The 22,278-nt window shown below is 35.7% G+C and overlaps 1 protein-coding gene across 1 annotated transcript in view; it reads right to left on the bottom strand.

Annotated features, from left to right (window-relative positions):
* THSD7A (thrombospondin type 1 domain containing 7A) overlaps positions 1-22,278 on the bottom strand; it is a 199,723-nt gene that overhangs the window by 72,132 nt on the left and 105,313 nt on the right. The window contains exon 7 of the mRNA XM_061469259.1: positions 2,071-2,262. Coding sequence (XP_061325243.1) covers positions 2,071-2,262 — 192 coding nt within the window. The remainder of the gene's footprint in view (positions 1-2,070; positions 2,263-22,278) is intronic.

Genomic DNA, 22,278 nt, shown 5'->3' with positions numbered 1-22,278 from the left:
TGTGAGTGAATTGCTGTAAGCTAGGTAGGCATACAGGCTTGTATCCTTAAAAAAAAGCACAGAATAACCTCATCTTGGAACAGCAGTAAAGAGGTCAGGGCTCGAGCAAAGCTGACACATTGCAACATCTAGGTAACGAGTTAGCTTTCTCAGCACTAGTTTAGGGATTGCTTCAGTAGTATCTCTGGCTTGAGACCTATCAGTCTTTGTGATCAGTCATTACTGATTCTGATCATTGTACAATACAAACAAATAAAATTCACATACCTAAAAATCCAGGCAGCGCTTAACTGCTTTGCTGTACATGTAGCCTTGCAAATTAGTCTAAGTTGTGTTAAGTATCAAAGTCATAATAAAATGAATATTTTTTAAAAAGGATTCATTTTCTGGAGTGATTTAGTTTGTCACTTCTGTGGCATGCTTGCCAAGATGTTAAATTTCTGTCTCTAATAAAATTACTTATGCATATTGAAAAGCTATTATCTTGACCTTCGTGGAAAAGCAAGAAGCACATGAATTTATGTTTACTTGATTATCATACGATTAACACCATGCTCCTTTGCACTGTGTACAAACTCCAGAGAATGGAACTATATAAATAAATGAAAGAACCTTCCAAGCCTTAGCATGTTGTTACATATTATCATCCATATGAAACATGGCTCTGCTTCTCTCAATATGAGTCCATTTCATGTATTATTAAAAAAAAACCCAAACACAACATTAACCAATTTTGCTTATTATTTTAAGAGCTTTTCTACTTTGTTACATAGATCTATCTAAGTTATTTCTAAGTAATTTGAATCACCTACTAAAATGCGTATAGTTATGACTGCCTCTTACACTTCTAGCAAAGGCCCCTTTCAGGAAAAAGGTTGAATGTGCCTGCTCTGCTATACTTTTTAGGTTTTTCTGTCTACAATTACCTGCATTCTGTCAAATACACAGTATCTTATAGCAATGAGGTTAATTGTGCTTGCAAACAGAGAAGTGTTGTGGTATAAGACGAAGCCTGGCCTTTTTTTTTTTTCTCCTCAGAACAGATACTCTGTTTCACTGCTTCCACGCCTTACAGCTTCAACTTTTCAGCTGAATTTCATCATTTCATCTTGAAGTAATAAAATGCTTAATGATTTCAAAGAAAAACTAAAATATCCTTTTATATTGAAGGCTCAGAAATTTCCTGTCAGCAATATAAGTGAGTAAAAGTTTTCCAGTAAGTCATGGTGGCTGTGTCTCCTTGCTCCCAGTGTTGCACAAGGAATTTTCACAGTTGGACCCTGGCACACCTGACAAGGCTGGTTTAGAACCATGTTACATATAGAATGCATTTGCTTTATTACCCCCCAACATACGTAAGAATAAAACAAAATACTTAAGAATAAAACAAAACCAGTTATAGGAAGCATGGAAAATCGTCAAAGGACAGATGCTGAGCCTATATCTAAAACCTTTTTATTCTTCTCGTTTATATCCCAGCTATATCTTCTCTTTGCATTTGCTTCAGATGCTACACAATGACCATTTGCATGAATGAAAGCCGTTCATATGACTGAGGATTTGCAGGGTAAAACAAAGGTCTTACTATGAATAAAGATGTTAATGGGTAACATCATTTACCAATTTGAGCTAAGAGGCTACAAAAGCCATTTGTTAGCATTTAAACCAATTAAAACTCTCAACTTTTCAGCATTCCTATTTATATCCTTCCAAATTACTAACAATACTCTAAATATCTCTCTAGAGGTCCGCATAGGATAAGGTATCTACAGTGTTTAATTTTAATAGAAAATGAGAAATCCATATATTTGAAATCAAAACAGTAACATTATGCAGTATAACAAAAAAAGCAACTTTAATTGAAATCAACAAAATAAAATCTCCTCTTTTAAAGCAGCTTTATGGACTATGAGTAATTGTAGGATAAGCATTTAAATAATTTTTCTATATTTAAAAAAACAGAACTCCATCTAATAATTCATTTCTGTCAATCAAAAAATTACTTTGACATTACAAAGAGAGCTGGGAATTCACAGTCAAAGAAGAGTCTGCAAGAGTATGCGACCTTACCTTCACCTGCATATGCCAGAATGGAGCGGGCACGCATCTGCTTCCCTTCTGTGGTTTTGCCGGAGCAGGTGTGGGAGCAGGAGGACCATGCAGACCACATGCTGAGAACACAATCCTTTGGGCATGGAGCTTCGCAGACAACTGGGACTGGGTAGATAGCATCTCTACACAGCTGTCTGTCAACCTCTTCTCCTGGGAAAGAAAAGGCCAGTAGCAGTCTATCATTTGTTAAATTAACTTAAAATGAGCAATCTAGTCCAGATGGGCACACAAATAAATTAGATTCTCTTCTATATAAACAAGGTAAATAGATTTTTTTTTTTTTTTTTTATTACAATGACTTGTCTCCTCTGCCTTGATTCTATAAAAACATGCTTAAACCTAGTTTAACTTGATATGCTGCTGAAGTGAATGCCAGCCTGGGTGGTCTTTAGACTTCCATTTTTGTTAATTCATATTTGATTCCACAGAAAATCCTAACGTGAATAACTAAGTAATACACCAATAGGAAACTATGTGCATGGAAATATATATACAGTAATCACTTTTTCTTCATCCATTTTCATAGGAGAAAGTGAAAAGTATCCTAACTTCCAGCTTAGCCAGTTTTATAACCCACAATTCATCCTTTGAATTTCATCCATGCATCAAAATATGAAGAAAGTTGTCGTAAGCTGTGTCAGCGTGTCTTGTTTGGCCAGAAATATCTTCATTCATTAACAAACCAGTAACACATTACTCTGTGTCATGGAAGTATAAAAAGATCTATGCACTTGAATTCTGTCACATCAGTGTGACACATTTTATTATAAACATAAACTGTTTGATGAAATACTAGCTAATGGTTAAGTAGCAGAGTTGCTTTTGCTTTCAGTAAGGAAATCTTGTGCTTGAGATCTGTCTTAACAGCACCCTAACCACAACGTAGTTAGTTTTGTAAGGTGACATATGATTTCCTGAAGAAATCAGTTAATATCCATTAAATGAGGAATGAAAAAATGATCACATATTCTGAAGTCAGTAAATCTCAGTGACAGTGACAAAAACTGCAGGATAAATACTCGGTTTGGAGCAGATGATGGAAAAAATGAACTAAGGTTGAAAAAAATGAACTAAGATGGAAAAAATGAAAAATTACAGAAAGTGCTTGCAATGAAAAGCAACATGAACTGAGCAGCAGCCCAAAATGTTATGCCAATTACAAAAATTGTGAAAAAGTTGCATATAAGAGCACACTGGACTTCTGAGGCCCTGTTAATTGGGTAAGATCAAGGCATGGGAAAAGCCAATTCATTTGTAGACATGATTTTTTTGTTTATTTCCTGAAAAGTGTAACATTTTGAAACATCTGAATGCCTTTTGTGCTATACGATCCTTCAGTATAGGGCATAAAACGTTCTGTTGAATTATGATTCATCTACTGAATCTGCCACTATTGAGGCATATGTGATCTCAATGGGACTGGATAGGAGTGTCTATAGCATTGCACTTGCTACAGTCCAGCCATGTCAACCCCTTTGTTTTAATAGCTAACATCTACAAAACAGCATATCACCAAGATATGTAAATGGACATCTCTTCAATACAACACAATATTTTTAGAAATAGTCATTAAATACTCTATAGTATATGAAGACATCAGCCAGGGTTAATAACTACCACCTGGATTCTGAAAAGCTAATACAGTGAGAACTGTGAATGCTGTAAATTAAGCCAAAAATCTATCAACACTGCTTTACCCAAGTCTCAAATTAGGCTTTTACTGCTTAATGGAATAACAATAAAACGAATCAAACACCAATCTAAAGAGAAACTACATTTTTGTCATTCAAGTTTTACAAAGTCTTAAAACCTCTCAATTTCTGATAAACTATGTTCCTGAAAATAGAAGGTTCCTTAGTACTACTGGTATGTCATGAGTCCTGGAACTATTAATGACCAAATTCTTTATAAAAGAGAAAAAGATGAGGGCCATCCATCCAGTATTACATCCTTATTTTATTACCAAGTAAATCTTTTATTGCCTTTCAACCAGGTAAATATTTTATTTTATATAGAATCTTCAGACCCAACAGAATTGCAAACATCAATCTTTCTTGGCTCTGCAAACCAGGGAAAGTCCTGAAAAACATGCTTTTTAAAACAGCCTAAAGTAGTCATAATCATCTGGGTTATAAAGACCTTTGAGATCGAGACAGTCTCAATAGCTGTTTTCCTATACTAAAAACCACAAATTTGAGCCCTGCCAAAGGCTTCTTAGATCTCCTCCCTCACTGCTTCTCTCACTGGACTCAATCTTTGCATCAATTGCTCCTTCTTTTGTATCACAGGTCATTACACCCTGACACAACTGCAGAAGGGATTCCTGCGTGCTTCAGCAGAACAATATATGTTCGGGTTGAAGAACAAGACGTAGGAGCAGACTTCAAAATTCTCTTCCAAAGAATAGCAAAAAAAGCCGGAAAAGGAGTGAACCTTACTCTCAATTTTTTCCATTTCCAGGTAAGACGCTATGAGGTAAACTGCTGGGACACTTTCACACTTTGCAAGAAATGCTACTATTACAACGAAGTGTGTCATAGTATAAACATATAATATTATATTGAGCTTATTTATCTCCTGTCAACTAAGGTGGTGTTAACTTGAAACTCAAGCTAAATTTGGGGTCACAATGAGAAATTGTGTTAAATTAGTCTCAGTCTGAGTTTATATTAAAAAGAAAAAAAAAAAAATAGCCTTCACTCTCTCCCAAAATAAAAACCCACTTTTAACTTTTATCCTTTGCTTTCACAATAAAAATAGACTAGAAATAGATATCTTCCATATTAGCGCTTAGTTACTGTCAACTGTCCAATTCTTATCTGATGAATTCAGCAGCACAGAAATGTAGGTGGAAGGAATGTTTTATAATGGATACTTCTTATCTTCAGGGAAATATTTTATTGTGACTAAATTGCTTCTGACATTTCACTAATGATTTTATGAACAACTTCACCTTTGCTGCCTTCCTCTTTAAAGAACATAGTATAGTCAACTACCAGGAACCACTCAACCATAGGCTGGGAACAATGCCCCATCCCTGGCAATGTTAAAGGACAGCCTGGAGAGAGCTTTGAGCAACTCTGTCTAGTGGAAGCTGTCCCTGCCCAAGCCAGGGGCGGGAGTGTGTGTGTTTAAACTAGGTGATCATTAAGGTTCCTTCCAACTCAAACGATTTTATGATACTATGATTTTATTTGAACTTCATAGATATACATTTATACACTGAAATCTGGAACCTAGCAACAGTCCATATTCAGAAACAGTGCCTGTGTAGTTGAATCATATTTCCTTCATGCAACAGACACACATTTTGGGCTAAATTCTCCAAACTGCAGTAAAGGCAGTGACTAAATGTAGATAGGGCAAGAGGCAAAAGAAGTTTCCTTTTTCAAGGATTTAAATGTCAAGAACTTTTTAAACTTTTGCTGGATTTCTACAGATTTGTACCATCTGCAATAATTTTGTCTAGATGATAAAGTTTCTGCTAGATCACAGAAGACCTACATTTTGTGTTTAACGTAGTTGAATCATCTCACTCCTTTGTGGTTTTGTTTATTCATCTGTAAAATGTGTCTGATATTTAAGTTTCTTGTAAAATGCTTTAAGATCTTTCCAATGGGAAGCATTCTCAGTGCTGGTATCACTAGAGACACATAGTAAGGAAACCCTCTTGCTTACTGTGCATCTTTTAATATGATACATGCTCCAGTGCACAGTAAAAAATTGCTGTCAAATTCTGACCTGTAGTAAATGGAAGCGCAACTGCTTAACAGAGGGCAATTTTTTTTAAAAGCCTTAAAATGAACAGCAAAATCACTGCAAGATTCAATGAAGCATAGAGAATAACAACAACAAAAAAATCAACATAAAATAAAAATGCTGGAGTCCTAAATAATAAGGCAAGTTGGTCACAGTCCTTTACCTGGCAACAGTATCTGAAAGGCTGAACTACAACCTGACAAAAACTAAGTAAAAAAAATTGATGATAAAATCACAATGAATAGGATCAAATCACGAGAGCTCTTTGAATGTTAATATAGAACATTATTTTTCAAATGCCTGTGTAATCGGTAAAAAAGCAGGAATATTCCACAGCGTAAAACAAACTCTGCAGTTGCATTGTAAAGTTCATAAAAGAAGTAATGACATCAACTGAGCCTAAATGCTCAGTTATTATTATTCAGCTGCCTTCAGTAATGCATCTAAGCATGGAGGCCACAGGAAGAAAAATGCAGTTAGTTCACATGATGTTGAAATCTGTGAGCTGCGATGATTACGTTTACAGTTTCCTTCCTTCCTTGTGTGGAAAAAAAAAATCAACAGGAAAGTATTGCACTGCCTCCTGTATGGGTTGTAAATGAAATGGTACACAAGACTGCTCTTTATCTTGAATTCCCATGCAGTTTCTCATACAAATTCCTTCCACATGTCCTTATTCTGACTCCATTGTCAGTCTTTACATTTTCTTACAATTTCATGCAATTCTGAAATGGATAAGTCTCAGTTTTAATTATAACGCCGAGAAGAAAATAAGGTAGAAAATCCTAGTCTAAAGCCTAATTGCCTCAAAGTTTCCAGAACGTCATGACTAGATGTAATAGTATATAAAAAGCAGTAATGTGTTTAGCTGTCATTATTCTAAAGAAATTACAGAAAACCCCAACTTCAAGAAATCCACTGAAATAAGAGAAAACTTACAAACTTACCCAAATTTGAAGTCCTATGCTAGACTGTCATCTGTAATAACCCTGTCTACACATTGGTTGATTAGCCTAATGCAAAATGGGAAATTCTTCACATTACAGGAAAGCTATAAATTTACAAAAAAAAAAATCATCATATATTTTTCTGGTGCTAGGATATGTGCTAATAAGCAGATAATAATCCATCACCAGGATAAACTAACATCATTTTAATTTCTAATACTGTTGCATTTCTTTCAAATCACTAAGCAATTACCAACCTCCAAAGCTTACCACAAAAGGAAAAATCCTGCCTGCCTATCATGGACCATCACAGTAAATTAACTTTTCCCTCCAAACCATGGTACTTCAGCAGTACTGTGGATTTTTATTTTATCAGTGATCAGAAAAGATAGAAAACTACCATATGCTGTGAACTACGCATAGGAAAAAGTGGAGACTTATGACATTTTCATTCAATTTCTGCCCTTTTGTATAATCAGGCACTTGTAATCTGTCTTCTCAAACCTCTTTATCTTATTTCAACTTTATCAGACCTGCTGATTGGAAATTCAGTCTCATACCATGATTGACTTTTTTTTCTGAGGGGGTAGGTGGGAAGAAATTCTATTTTTTTGCTGTTTAGTTGTGGGTTTTTTCTAATAGAAGAGGAAATCTCTGAAGAAAGCTGTCTTTCTCATACCACGTCTCTAATTAAAATGCATACACAACTGCAAAAGGCTGACCCAGATTTTTCTGTAGGGCAAATTTCGAAGTTAATCTCTGAAAACCTAACAAAATAAGCCACAGAAAGGGGAAACAATAATATTTACAGGCAATTCATCATTTACCATGATCAGTTATCAAAGATCTTAACAATCCTAAGAGTATTTGAAAGAAAAAAAGCAACACATGTAACAGCACCTGATTGACAGACCAATATTTGCTCTTAAATCAGTTCAATACTTGTATCTAACTCATACTTTGACAGACATTAAGAAACTTAATCCCAGAGGCCTTCATAACATCTTCATGGTGCATATTTATACCTGCTCCAAAGATAAAGCTGACCAGAATGACAAAAAATCTCTCTGCACGAGGTAGGCTGATAAAATCTCAACATTTTGTTTAACGTTTAATCTCTTTAGATACTGAACAACATCAAACTACACTAAACTACAATTTGTATTCTCAATATATTCTACTTCATTGGCTCCAAAGTTTTTCAACAAAAACCACGTGAAAAGATGGTGTATTTTTCCCTTGTGTTCTTATCAAATGAAGTGTCTGCACTCATTTCTATTGCTTAGATGCTTAGCTGGTAGCTCCAAGTGTTAAAACGGCTTCTAATTCCCTAATCACATGCCTTTCTTGCAATGGCTTCTGCTAAGTAGCTTTTGCATTTAATTAGGTACATCTTAATTAGTTGATAGTTAATATTCGTGAAGTCATTCTCTTCTAAGAAGCCTAAGTAGAAATGGCACTGATTTCAATGAAGACAAATACACCATTTTCTCACATCTGTTCATTATGCAAAAATGAAAGCTGATCTAACAGTTTAATGATATGAAAACATTGTAGGATTGTAAACTGTTTGATTTGGTGATTTGTGTGTGAACATTTACAATGGTTTGGTTTCAATGTAACATCATACAGTTTATTCCTTACTAAAAGAAAAATTATAAACATTATACGGTGGCCACTTATTCAAAAAACATCATGAATCTTATAAACATGGATGGATTTTTTATTTTTTTTAATGAGAAACTTGTCTAGCATAAGCACATACGCCTTCATCTTATTTGCAGATTTACCACGACTGCATGCACAAATCAGTTACATATAGAAAAGGCCACTTACTACTCACTCTTTCACTATTCAAAATAATGGAAGATACAAATACCTTTTAAAACATAATCCTCAATTAAAAATGGGTTTGTCTTTTTTTTTTTAAAAAAAAAAGCAGCAAACATTTGCAATGAAAACTGACTGATACTGGCAAGAAATAATACTATACAAAAGGAAAATAGTTGGAGTTTAGAAACACTCCATATCAAGTGTTTCTCAAATCAAAGACATATCCAACACATTTTAGAAAAAAGTCATGATTTTTCTAAGATTTTCTATTCCTTAAAAAGATGAAACACTGTCTTTCACAAACAATGACTTCTTGTTGATGACTGTGCAATTTTCCTCACATACCTTACGGGGAAAAAAAATTGATGGATAGAGAAACAGTGTCTCCAAGAATTCCTATATTCATGCAGAAATCTAATTTCAGCAGTAGTACCGGGGCACTTCCGCTCCTTCTCTGTAACTGAACTAGTAAGTGCTACTACTATACCTCAGCTACAGCTTGAAGAGTAGCACGTTTGTTAAACTTTCCCAGAACACAGTGTCACAGCTACGCAGAAAGAATGCAGGAGCATGTAACTCTTTTTGAGTGGTATATAGGAAAGCCAGACGATGTGAAAGGCATTCTGCTACAGAGGTAAACCGGTTCTGGTTCCAAAGCTTCTTCCCTGCCCTTACGTTCGTCCAAAGTTTCAATCTCACAAACACTCAAGAAAAGCCAGCCACTGCTAACAGATCCAGTTCAGTATTCCTTAATGCATCAGGTGAAGGTAAGGCTTTGTGCCATATACAAAACAGTTACAGGAATAATCAAACCTGTCATGAAATAACACTCCTTACTATGAAAGAATGACAGGAATAAAGGGACAACTTTGGACCAAAAATTAAGAACATATTATAAAGATATGTATTTCTTGTAAAAATTGCTTCAGATAGGAAACATCTTTGGATGTTCTTTGGATGTTAACTGTTTAAGAATAATGAACTTAAACCTTCAGATATGATATTAATGCTTCCAGCAATCCCATTTTCATGTTTGGTAATAGAAGAATTCATGTATCTCCATTTATATTAGAGTCATCTATCAGGATTACAGTCATGTACAGTCTAAATTTGATGAAGGGAAATAAAAACAGGGAAAGAAATAGTATTTCTTTATCCAAATATTTTTTTCAATGTAAAATACGGTGTCATCTCACCAGACTAAAAAAAAAAAAAAAAGAAGTATGAAAGAACATTATTATATGACTATGTTAACTCAGAAACATACACAAACCTAAAGTATTTGTCTGGGGAAAAAAAAAACAAAACCAACAAAACACTAAATTTACTTATTTTCCATTAAAGTGCAAGCTTCTTATTTATGCTTGAATTTGTTCACTTGCTGAGAATGAGAATACTGGAAGAAATTGTTCTGCTCTCCTTTTCAACTTAACAAGAACATTTTGTAGTATCCACTTTCACACTTTATTCCTTTCTCTCCTCTCTTATTTTTCACTATTCTTTGCTAGATTTACTAGGGCTGAAAAAACTTAGTTACATACATTTCACCCAGAAAATACAGAATTCTCCCTGTATTTATCTACACAATTTTGTACATGGTAGTGGTGATGCCAGCCATATCATCAGTTCCCCCACGCATAGAGCAGTCACTTGTCTACTTGCAAAGCTCCCAGTTAAAATATATATATACGCACACACGTACATACATACATACACACAGAGGCACACTGACAGTGTCTTACAGCAGAGCTATGATTTATAAAGTAACAGCCTTTTTATCTCTGACAAAACTCTATAAACTGAGTGCATATTTTGTATTATGTGTCAAAGACTAATGGAAAAGTCTTCTTGCAGATGATACCTTCTTTGAATTTTCCCTACTTCTGATACCACTGAATATCCACCAGCTTGAAAGACGCTGTATCTGAACTATTAGTGATAACATATTACTGAAAAGACAGATCTTAATAGGAATACTGAAGAATTAATCCAAATTAATTAAAATGGGGCTTTGAAGGAGATTAGTTAAACTGTATTAACATTTTGTACAGCTATCCTTATTCAGAATGAAAAAGAAAATTCTTAACAAATAGAATTAAGGCCACTGTAATTCTGAATAAGAGGATTCGCATACACATTTAATATAGTTTAACTAATATTATTTTTGAAGTTAACTTGGATCAACTTTCTTAAGTGGCTCCGTGCAGAGAACCCAAAGTAAACAAAAAGTGAAACATGATATGGCTTTAGGCAAAAATCTTTATGCCACAGTAGACTTGTACCAGAGCAATGGTGTTCCAATGTTTCTAATAAAGAGCCCAGCAGAGTACCTACACATTGCTTAACAACAGGAGTAAGATTTTCCTACTGCTTGACAGGTAGTTGAAACATTTTCATGGTTCATTTGCTAATTTAGTCTTACTGAGAAAGATAAGGAACAGAGAATACAAGGGTATTGATCATAACCAAGTGCAGTTGCCTTCTAGTGTCAAATAAGCCAATCAAACATCATCTGGATATGAAAGAAAAAGTAAGTTCGATGACAGATTATGGTCCCGTTGAGAATAACATCAGTATTAGTCATGGGACCAAGTGGGATTGATATATTAGACCAATACGTCATTTTAAACAGAATGGGGAAAGAAGGGGAAAAGTGCTGATGGAGCTATAAGAAAACAAGACAACACAGTGCAAATCTGGAGGATGAGATCACTTGAAAATTCACCATTTCTAAGAACACTTGGCAAAAGCAGCAACTCACCTTAAAAAGATATAGTTGATCCCAAGATCAACTGAACATTCTCGTAAACATTTCCTAATCAAGCCACAATTCACATAGTGGCAAAAAGCTATAAAAGTATGACTTCAAAGGAAAAGAACAAAACCCACAAACAAAATCCCAGCTTTCTCCATTTGCTTGTAAAATGTTACAGAAACTCTACTGCATTTAACAATGAAAATTCCTTTGACAGACTTCAGAAATACTGGTAGTGTTATTTTGAACGTTGGTAATGGTAGGATTTGAATACCTGTATCTGAAATAAAACATGTTTCTATTTTAGCATTGTAATATGTCTTTTTGTTTATTCAGAAAAATACCCAAACATTTTATTACTTTTCACTACTGAGTAGTCTCATGAAGTTTTTTAATTGATCAGATAAGGACAGAGTCTTGTAGCCTTTAAAAAGGTTTCACAGGCACTCACTGGAACTACTATTTTAGGCATTTCCCTCTCCTCTCCAAAAAACTCAAAATCAATTGGAGTAGTCTGGGAAGGGCAACGGAATGTCAATGATTTCAAACCACTTTGATTATAGATTATAAATTATAATTCTGATGTGCTGATCTGAACTAGATTAACATTTAGGGATATGAGTTTGGAATAGAAGCATAAAAAGGAAATAATACACAAGACTACAAAAACAGTAGCATGATCTGACAGCTCCACTAATGTCAGTAGAATGACAGGACTCACCATAGTAGATCTTTTCAACAATTCCGTACACTGAGATAGTTATTTGCATATTTTAGAGAACCACCTTAAATGGCCTGGATTTCAAGAAACACTAAATATCAACCCTCATGAACTTAAGGCTGCTAATTTTCTGCATAAATATGAAGTTTGGAGGATAACTTTATAAATTTAAGCTTGTAAGTTCACAGAACTATATCATAAATTAATTCATAAATACTCCAGCACTGCAGTTCCATCACAAAGTATTTTCCAATGAAAGAGTACAACCCATAGCTGAAGAGAATGATTAATGGCATGCAGCTGATAGAATATTAGATGTCAGTTTGTCAATTATCTAATATTACAGAACTATACAATGAATTTACAGCAAATTTACAACTATGCATTCATAAACGATATGTGATGCCTCTTGCCACACAAGTATACCTGTAACTCAAAAGGGGTTTTAAGAGAATCAGAAAAAGTATTTTATATAGTAAAAGCTGATTGCAAATATTTTCTTTGCATTATTCATCCAGGTGCAGCTAGTAAAGAGTTGTCACTCTATATGTAATCTGACAGTTCAGTTCAATCACAGTCAAAACACAGGACCCAAGAGGTATGTAAGAGACCACTCACTGCCACTGTCATGTTTACACATTTGAGAAATGGTTTCATAATTAATTTCATGGATGTTTCTGTCTATGTCCTACTACTGGCTGATAAAATGCAGTCTTTGGAGAACATCTTTTTATCTATCTTACAATGAGTACCTCCTCATCATTACAAGTGGAAGGCATAGCATACCTTTATGGAGCTCAGACTGTAATTAATCCTGTCTTTGGAAACGTTTTCGTAACTGACTCCTCTCTGGAAGACTAAAACTAACCCATCCTTCTGACTTTTCCTTTTCCTTGGCTTCTCAGTATATGGATTTAGAGAAAGAGATCTCAGGAAAGCAACCAGAGGTAAATACCACTGCATCTTATAAACCTATGTTAAATTAAGGAAATACAATAACGTCACACAACAAAACCAAAATTAGCAGAAACACATCTCCAAGTATAGGGATATTAGAACTTTTCTACTTTGTTAACAAGTTATACAAACTAAGGCCCTAAAGTCACAGAAATCTGAACAATTTCACTGCAGATTTTCATGTACTCAGAGAAATCAGCTGTACCCTGGAAATAAGACTATCCCCTACTAGAAGGCATCACTGGTTTTCTAGAAGCCTCCTATAAGATTTAAGATGTTTCTTGCTAGTAGTATTCTTATTCCACTCTTAAAGACAGAACAAAACAAGAGATTCAGAATAAGAGATTTGATGTAGCTTCTATTTAATATCTTTTATTATTTCATCTTTTTCAACCACATCCTGGGTTGCATCAAGAGGAGCATGACCAACAGGTCGAAGGAGGTGATCTTCCCTCTCTATTCTGCTCTTGTGAGACCCTGCCTGGAGTACTGTGTGCAGTTCTGGTGTCCTCAGCATAAGGAGATGAAACTGTTGCAGCAAGTCCAGAGGAGGGCCATGAGAATGATAAAGGGCTTGAGTACCTCCCATACAAACACAGGCTGAGCAAATTTTGGCTATTCAGCAGTTGGAGAAGAGAAGGCTGCATGGAAACCTCATAGCAGCCTTCCAATATCTGAAGGGGGCCTACAAGGATGCTGGGAGTGACTTCATTAGGGATTGTAATTAGGACAAGGGGTAATGGGTTTAAACTTAAACAGGTGAAGGTCTAGTTAGATATAAGTAAGTTGTTTACTGTGAGGGTGCTGAGGCACTGGAATGGGGTGCCCAGGGAAGCTTTGAATGCTCCATCCCTGGCAGTGTTCAAGGCCAGGCTGGACAGAGCCTTGGGTGACATGGTTTAGTGTGAGGTGTCCCTGCCCACGGCACGGGGGTTGGAACTATGTGATCTTCAGGTCCTTTCCAACCCTAACTATTCTATGGTTCTATGATCTGAAGAACACTTATGCAGCACTTTGCTATTTATAAAATAGTATCAGTACCAATAAAGGATGTCTCAAATCAGTAAAATTAAAACCAAACATCTGAAAATTCCTAGGGCAAGATTTACTTTACTAATCCATAAATTACCCCCAAAATTATGTCAAGAAACCAAACAGCAGTAAACGCCAGCATTGAAGTTGCCTTTGCATAATGCACTTTTTTAAATTGCATAATCACATGCTTATTATTTTTCCACTGGGTCCCTACTTCTTTCAGTTCACAGATTGGAAACTCCTTAATGAGTAGCTATTTGGTATTTTTAATTTTATTCTCTTTGGTTAGGCATAAGCTTATGTTTTATTTATTACATATTAATTAAAAGTGTTACTAAAACAGAATTGGTAATCTTTCTAAGGTCTTTCTGTCATGGCTATCAGACACCAACTAACAAATTCATTTTCAGAATATTCAAGATGTGACAGGTCAGTATTATTTATATTTTGCTGATGCTGAACATAAGCAGAGCACCATTAAATCCTGAAGAATGAGACAACTAAGGCTAGTTGTCTCAAAGACAAAGCATTCATTACTACAAATTCCCACTTTATCCCCAGAGGTGTTATATCCGTTTCACAAATGAGTAGCAGGTTCTGTGGGGAAAATGTCATGTAGGCACAAATAAATAATTAAAGACTTCCATTCAGATAAGGCCCCAACAAACAACCTTAATTTCCTGATGTTTGAGGCTTGGCTTTGTAATCTAAAATACTTAATTTTGACATCATATTTCTTTCCAAATTTCTAGTTTAAAACACAAGCCAAATGAAAAATAGTGCTTCTGAAATGGGTATTACACTGACTATGGACACTTACTCCTCTGCCAGTGATCTCAGGGACAAAAGCAGGAGCAGACTGTAACAAGCTGCTTTCACAGCTCTAGAGGTGATGAATTTCCTTCTCTCTTTCCCTTCTGTTGCTTCTTATTCAGCCTTATTTTCTCCAGACATTAATCCCATTCTGTCACATCACTGTCCCTTTCACCCAGCCCTGCCAAGTTCTCTTCAGCTGCTCGTCAAATCCTCCTTTGGGTTGATCATCACTAGACTGAATCCCTCCCTAGTTTCATTCCTAATCCTGACCATGTAGAGACATTTCATAACTTCAAATTCCTTACTTGATTCAGTAAACTGTCCTGGAGAAAAGTGGGGTCAAATCCTGCCCTTCCTCAGCTATTAACCTCATTGCTTGGTCAGTACCAGTTCTCCCTATTGCTTTCCATCCCTCTTTTCACAAATCCATTCCTTTCCCTTGGCAACAGGTTTGTGACTCTACATAGCTGAAAACTTGCCAAAAGCTACCAATGCTCCAAAATTTCAAACAGATCACTGGGAATACCGGAGAGACTGGGATCCTCAGATGTTTGCTTTGGAGTAATCGTTGTGGCTAAGTATGTTTTACTCTTAAGACTGAATTTTCTTAAATATTCAGCAGAGATGGTGCTTGTACACTGCACGTGAGTTACATGAATTGCAAAATGACACAGATGATCCTTCTCTGCATTATTACTATTGATGAAGCTTTGGGTTTCATCAGGATTTGGTTCCTGCTTTGCATTCTGCTGTGTTACCGAAAATTTATGCATCATAATCCCCCTCTCCTAATTCACCCACTGCTATTACAAGCAGTTCTTGCAACATCCTACTTTTTCATTTGGTTATACCACCAAAACCAAAAGCATGCATCATATTGTCCTGGGTTCAGCAGTAGCAGTCATGTTTCTCCTTCTTGGTAGCTGGTGCAGTGCTGTGTTTTGACTTTCGGCCTGGGAACAGAGCTGATAACAATGATGTTTTGGTTTGGCCAAGGACTTTGTGAGCCTCATGCTCTGCCAGGGAGGAGGGGAAGCCAGGAGGAAGCAGAGACAGGACACCTGACCCAAACTGACCAAAGAGGTATTCCATACCACAGCACGTCATGCCCAGGATGCAACTGGGAGTGAGCCGGAAGGGCTGGGAGACTGCAGGGCTGGAGGAGGTATCGGTCAGAGCTTGGTCAGGCTTGGGGGGGGCAAGTTATCGGTTGGCTGGTGGTGAGGTGCTGTATTCTCTTCCCTTGTTATTTCCTTTATCATTATTCTTATTGGTGGTAGCAGCAGTGATTTGTGTTATACTCTAGTTACTAAACTGTTCTTATCTCAACCCATGGGAGTTGCATTCTTTTCGATTCTCCTCTCTGTCCCTCCGGGAGCAGGGGGAGGGAAAGAAGTGGGGGGGTGAGTGAACGAGTTACCTGACTGGGTTTAAACCACGACACATATAAAACATGTAATTGCACTCTCTGCAGTGTATTTCCAAAATATTTGTGCTTCCCACCATGGCAACTTCTATTTCTGCATGTCCAGTAAATTTTAAATACATCAGTACTGCTTCGCTGCAAGGATATTATAGTGCATTTTAGAAGTAATGCCAAAGGCCAGTAAACCCAGGTGACTAGACAGTCAAATTATAATCTATGATACAAGAAAAAGATTTTAGTAATTACGTTGGCCCACCTATTTTTAACTTAATTATATTTGTAATGAACATTAATGTCTCTGTAGGCATTGCCCATATCAAGTGCAACTCTGTCTTGCAAAAATATATGGCAAATTTGAAACAATGGTCTATTGCACTAAGTTATTATACATATATTGTTTATTGAACTATGTAGATTAAACTCTGGTTTTGTTTTACTTATCCCTTTAATTTAAATCATCACATCACAGTCTAGGCCAACTATTAAAGATACTGACAAAGCAAGTGATGCATTTAAGTCTTCCCATAAGTAAGTTATGCAAACACTAAATGCATCTATTCTTACAGGGAACTTAATAGGGATATGTCAATTTTCCTATTTGTCAAGATGAGACATAAAGGAATTTGTATGACATATTAAATATGACCTTTTATTGACAAGATTAGCAAACTTCCTGGGAACTGAGATGGTATAATTTAAGCAGTAGTGTGCAGTAGTTTTTCCATATATACCTTTATACCAAATAAAGCAGATCTTATTAAAAAGAAATGCCTCAAAAATTCAATGTTCTGAAACCTAATGGTCTGAGAGGATCAGATTTAAAGTCCTTTAAGCTGACTGTTTTACCCTCTAGCAAATTCTTACATATAATAAATATCCAATTAAAGAATTTAATAGTGTTAAGGTAACCAGACAAATTAAAGAAAGGACCAGGTTATAAATTTCATATCCCATGTGTTTACAGTGAAGAACAAAGTATGAGTATTACATTTGATTTAAATGCCTCAGATGGTCAGCCAAAAAGCTGTCAGACAGAAAAGAACAGTTCAAATCAATTTTGTAATGACATTAGCTAAGAAATTAATATTGGGAAATGATGACTAATGCCCATATAACGAAGTTCCGTAAGCATAAGGAAATATGTGCTGAAAGAAACTCACTAGCTACAGTACTTTACTAATTGACTGCTGAGCATTAGGCAGATTTTGACCTGGGTTATGTTACACAATTAACTCAATCATTCAATGTAATTTGAATTTGAATCTGCCTCTTCATTCTTTTAAAAGAGCTAACTCATAAAGTGACACAAAGTAGGCATTTTCTTTTTAAGTAATCATTAAAAAAGTCCAACCAGTGTGATGGTTTCTTCATTCAATGCATACAGCCATATGACTGAAAGGGCAGAAGAAGTAGACTCTTTATACATGGGCACACCTACAAAGCTTCTATTTATTCTCTTAATGTTTTCCATTATGAAAATTAATGAAGACCAGCAGCTACTCATTTAGCAAATATTTTGTTTAAACTATAAATATACAGAAAGAGTCAACATTTAAACCAGCCAAAATATTTTCAGTGAAAATGTTTGCACCAGCCAATCTTCAGTTTTTACTGAAGTTTACTCTACATATTTAATTAGATGCCTATCATAAGAAGAAATAAAGACAAAGAAGACACAAAGTTAAAATTAAGAAACAAAATACAGATGTTCAGGAAACTATAGAAGAAAATTTAAACTACATAAACAAATTTTATGAGTTTTTCTGCAAAGTTAAATTCAATAAAAGAAATACAAGAAATATTTCAGAAATAAATATTTCTAAGTCTAGAGAAAAACAGTAAAGCAATTAAATCATACAGAACTGTCATATAGCTGACACATGATGTCTTCTGTCAGTCACACTAGCTAAGAATAAACACAGATGAAGATGTACACTGTTCAGTTTTGGACAGCACAGTGTTTAAGCCACTCCATACAAAGTAGCTAAACTAACTGGTTTGAAATGCTTACATCTGAGCCTTAACAAAGCAAACTGTTTTACCTTCTACATATTTTTATGAACTACTAAACCCACTGTTTTTCCCCCAGTATTGCAAATAGGGTACAGCCCACCCTTTTACATTAGGATATACTCATGGATTTGTACTCCAGTCTCAGGAAGACCAGACCTGTGTCACTCACATTATGTCCAGATTTCAGGAAAGAACTCACGACACTCAGCTACATCAAAACACATCTCTGCCTATACAACTCAGGAACAATTCTGCTACTTCAGAGTTGCAGGAATTTGTATATAAACAACAAGCCTTGCTGTTGCTGTGCCTGCCTCTTCTAAGGCTAGTCATCTCTCACAGCAGTGAGGCAGGAGATGGCAGTCAGTCCATTCCTTCTCCCTGAAGAGTTCACTGTAAACCAACAATTAGTGAGCTTGAGGAAGGTCTGGAAGAAATTTGCCCCTCAGAAGTGAGAGCTGTTTAATCCAGAATAACACATGCAGTGGTACAGAGTCCCAGATGTTATAAAGGCTGTAAAGAAATGTATTATTTAAAATGAGCAAGTAATTTCAGCCTACTATGGTGATGATCAGAAGCACACTGACACCAAAGCCACTGCTAGCACTTGTGCTTCAGAGTTCAGCACAAAGATTAAAATCTGAAAACCCATAATGAATGAACCAGCATTTTGTAGGCATTTTCAGCAGTAGTCAATTTTAGAGATTTTTATGTCAGAAATTATTTTTCCCTGTTTACAGAGGAGTAGCACTAATGTGTCTGCTAAAGTGGGCAGCTTTCCTACTACAGGAAATAATCTTTAAATACTGAAATTGCATTCTTCATAGATTGCCATGGCTACAGAGAAATAGAGCAAATTCATCTGTTGTAAAATCACCCTGCATTAACTGCATTAAACCACTTAATAATAGATAATACGTGCATACCTCTGTGTGTGCATGCATGCAAGTATGCCTTGTATTACACATATATAAGTACATAAATTACAATTCAGTAAAAAAAAAAGTCATTGTATCATTACCAAAAGATCACGGGTAGCACAGAACATAAGCTACAGATCTCTAATTATTAATATAATGTATATGATGGAGGAATTCTGAACAGGTTCTGTTCAGTCTTGCAGTTTCCACAACCAAAAGGAGGTGTTTTTTTTTTACCTAAAGGAGCTCTTTGGAAGACTGACGAAGAATATTTATTCTGAAAAGGTTCTTTCCACAGTAAGAGGCTGAAGTTCCATTTATGTAATAAAATACATCAAAGTTCATTATAGCCTCTGCAATGACAACCTGGGGTACTGACTGTCATATTTTTTCAGCCCAGATGAAAATTCCGATTACTGCAATGCACTGTGGAAAAAGAATGACAATTATAGGCCTCCAGCAACAACATGGGAGGATAATCTATTGTTTGCTATTGTCTCAAAGGCTGTAATGACTCTTATCTTTACAGCAAATTGAAGAGAGAAGCTCATTCTAATTATATAAAGCAATCTCACAAACACTGCTACTTGATTCTAATTGTGAAGTAAAACAGCCAGTTCAAGGCATGTTATCCTAACTAATTATGCTTTAAACATATAGAATCATGCAACAATCCAGGGAAAGAGAAGATACTCATCAGTGTTGGATATATCTTACTAATGTAAGCATTACGTTTACAGTACAATGCTTACTCTGAAAATTACACCACAAGCCTTTTTCATTTTATAAAGCAGAAGCCAAGGGAAAAATGTGCTTTTGTTTTAATACACTTAAGTCCCTTTGATCCAACCTCACCTACCCAGGGGCTGACTGCAGAATGGAATCTGGATGCCTGCAACAAATGTTTGTATCCTGTGCCAGTGTAGGAGGCCTGAGTACTAGATAGGAGCTACCTGGGAAGAGTTAGCAGTGTGAGAGTTTAGAGAAGCATTTAAGAATTGCCTACAGGATTTTCAGTGTGTGGTGCTGTGGCAGGAGATGCTTGAGCAGGGTTAGCTTGGATGGAGAGATAACCAAGGCTGGCGGGTCCTTATTTCATACTTTGTTTCTGTTATACCATGCTAATCTCACTGAGGAGAGACCTAGGTAAAAACCAACTTGGTATTATTGGTGAAGATCACAGAAAACTGTTCACTAAGAGAAGGGATTTCAAGGAAGAGATGACGCATTCTATGACATTATTCTCCATTGCTTTTGTGCTCTGTCAAAAGATATTGAACATGTATCTTCGTGGGTGACTGGCTCTTTGCAAATCAAACCGTAACTGCAGGTTGTTCTCCCCTTTCTTTGAAGCTGTGCCTGCAACTCTTTAAAGACTGCCTGACACATGGCCAAAGCCTGACTTATCATTCCTTACGCAACAGATTACCAGAACAGGCAATGTATAATGCCATTTAATTACAGTGATATATAACGCCATATAACTCAGGAAGACAAAAAAACCCCAAAATTAATACTGGGAGTAAAAAAGTTAATTACAAGTCTTCCAAGTAAAATTTGGCCAAAAACAAAGCCCCTCAGAAGCGCAGTGCAGAGAGCAGATGCGGTCTGAAACAGAGCAGAAGCAAATACCATAAAAGATAATCTCAAAATTTTAGTAGCTCAGTCTCATGTCCTAACTATGTCAGGGTTACAAGAAATTATAGTCAATATAAATGTCTATATTACAATTTAGTTAGACATGTGAGCAAATACCACTCCTCAAAACCAAAGGTAAGCCAAACTAGCCAAAATCTAGTAAATGAAAAAAAAAAAAAAGTTTTACAGATTTATGTTTTTTAATAAAGAAAATTTCAGATTTAGGAAACTCTTATTTATGAGGAAAAGGCAATTTTCCATATGAAAATATATGCAAATAAATTGCCAAATAGTTTCAGAATTGTTGCCAAGAAATTATTACACTGTGAGGAGAAATTTTTTGAGATAGGGACATCAAATGTAATAGATGTAAAATTGTAACTCTAGGCTGGTATGTTTCTGAGTTTTAAAGATGGCTACCAGTTCTCTTAGGTTCATACAGAAAAATACAGCTTACACTCCAAAGTTTTTAATTTAAACCCCAAAACTGAATTATGACCCAAATTCTTGAGCATGAAGGTCAAGATTTAAAAATCTCTATAATAAATTCCTATTACCTCTGACCAATTTTATGACAAAATATATTCTGCAGCTGTTAAACACTCATCAGAGATATTCTTTTACTTAATCATCTATAGAGTCAGAAATCTCTTACCATAACTACACTGTAGTCAGTACAATTATTTTAATTTATATGCTGCTTTAGACTATAATATCACTAATGAATTAAGAGTATTCTTGCAACAGTAATTCATGAATCTTCCATAGATTATTTTGTAAGCAGCTTTCAAAATTGGCTTTTATGATTATGTCATGCAAAATCTGCTTTCTCTCACAGAAGATAGCTGAACAATGGTGGTATTTTTGACTTTTTGAAGAAGCAAGTCAGCTTGGGCTGTCAAACCAACTCTATAACACACATCAAATCATGCTTTTAAATGAACATTATTATTTTTCTTCCAGCTATACTTATTGCAATGTGTCCGACCTTACTCACACTTTATTTGGCTCTGGAATCAAGAGGATCAGCTTTGTTAGTGGGATTACATCAGGGAATTCAGTCAAGTCATTGCAGGCATGAGTCTGACCTACTGAAAAACAATAGCTGTTTTCTACTTACTTTTCTCAAAGTCTCTTCAGGAACCTTTGAAAACTCATGGTGTGTAGGTGAAGAAGCTTGATCCTAGAGAAACTAGAGGGCCTATCCTTCCTAACCAGTACCAAAGGACATTTCTCTGTATTCCAGACAGCTTGATCTCAAGGACTGAGAACAACAAAAATTGCTATCCTTTTGAACTACATTTTAGCATGTTCACTCTAGTTGGTGTGGACTATAGGAAAAAGCA

This window comes from Pezoporus flaviventris, unplaced genomic scaffold, assembly GCF_033815535.1.
Source record: "Pezoporus flaviventris isolate CSIRO_AGI_PZ_B2104156 unplaced genomic scaffold, CSIRO_AGI_Pfla_v1 ptg000055l, whole genome shotgun sequence".
Taxonomy (NCBI): domain Eukaryota; kingdom Metazoa; phylum Chordata; class Aves; order Psittaciformes; family Psittacidae; genus Pezoporus; species Pezoporus flaviventris.
This window is presented reverse-complemented; position numbering and strand designations above follow the sequence as displayed.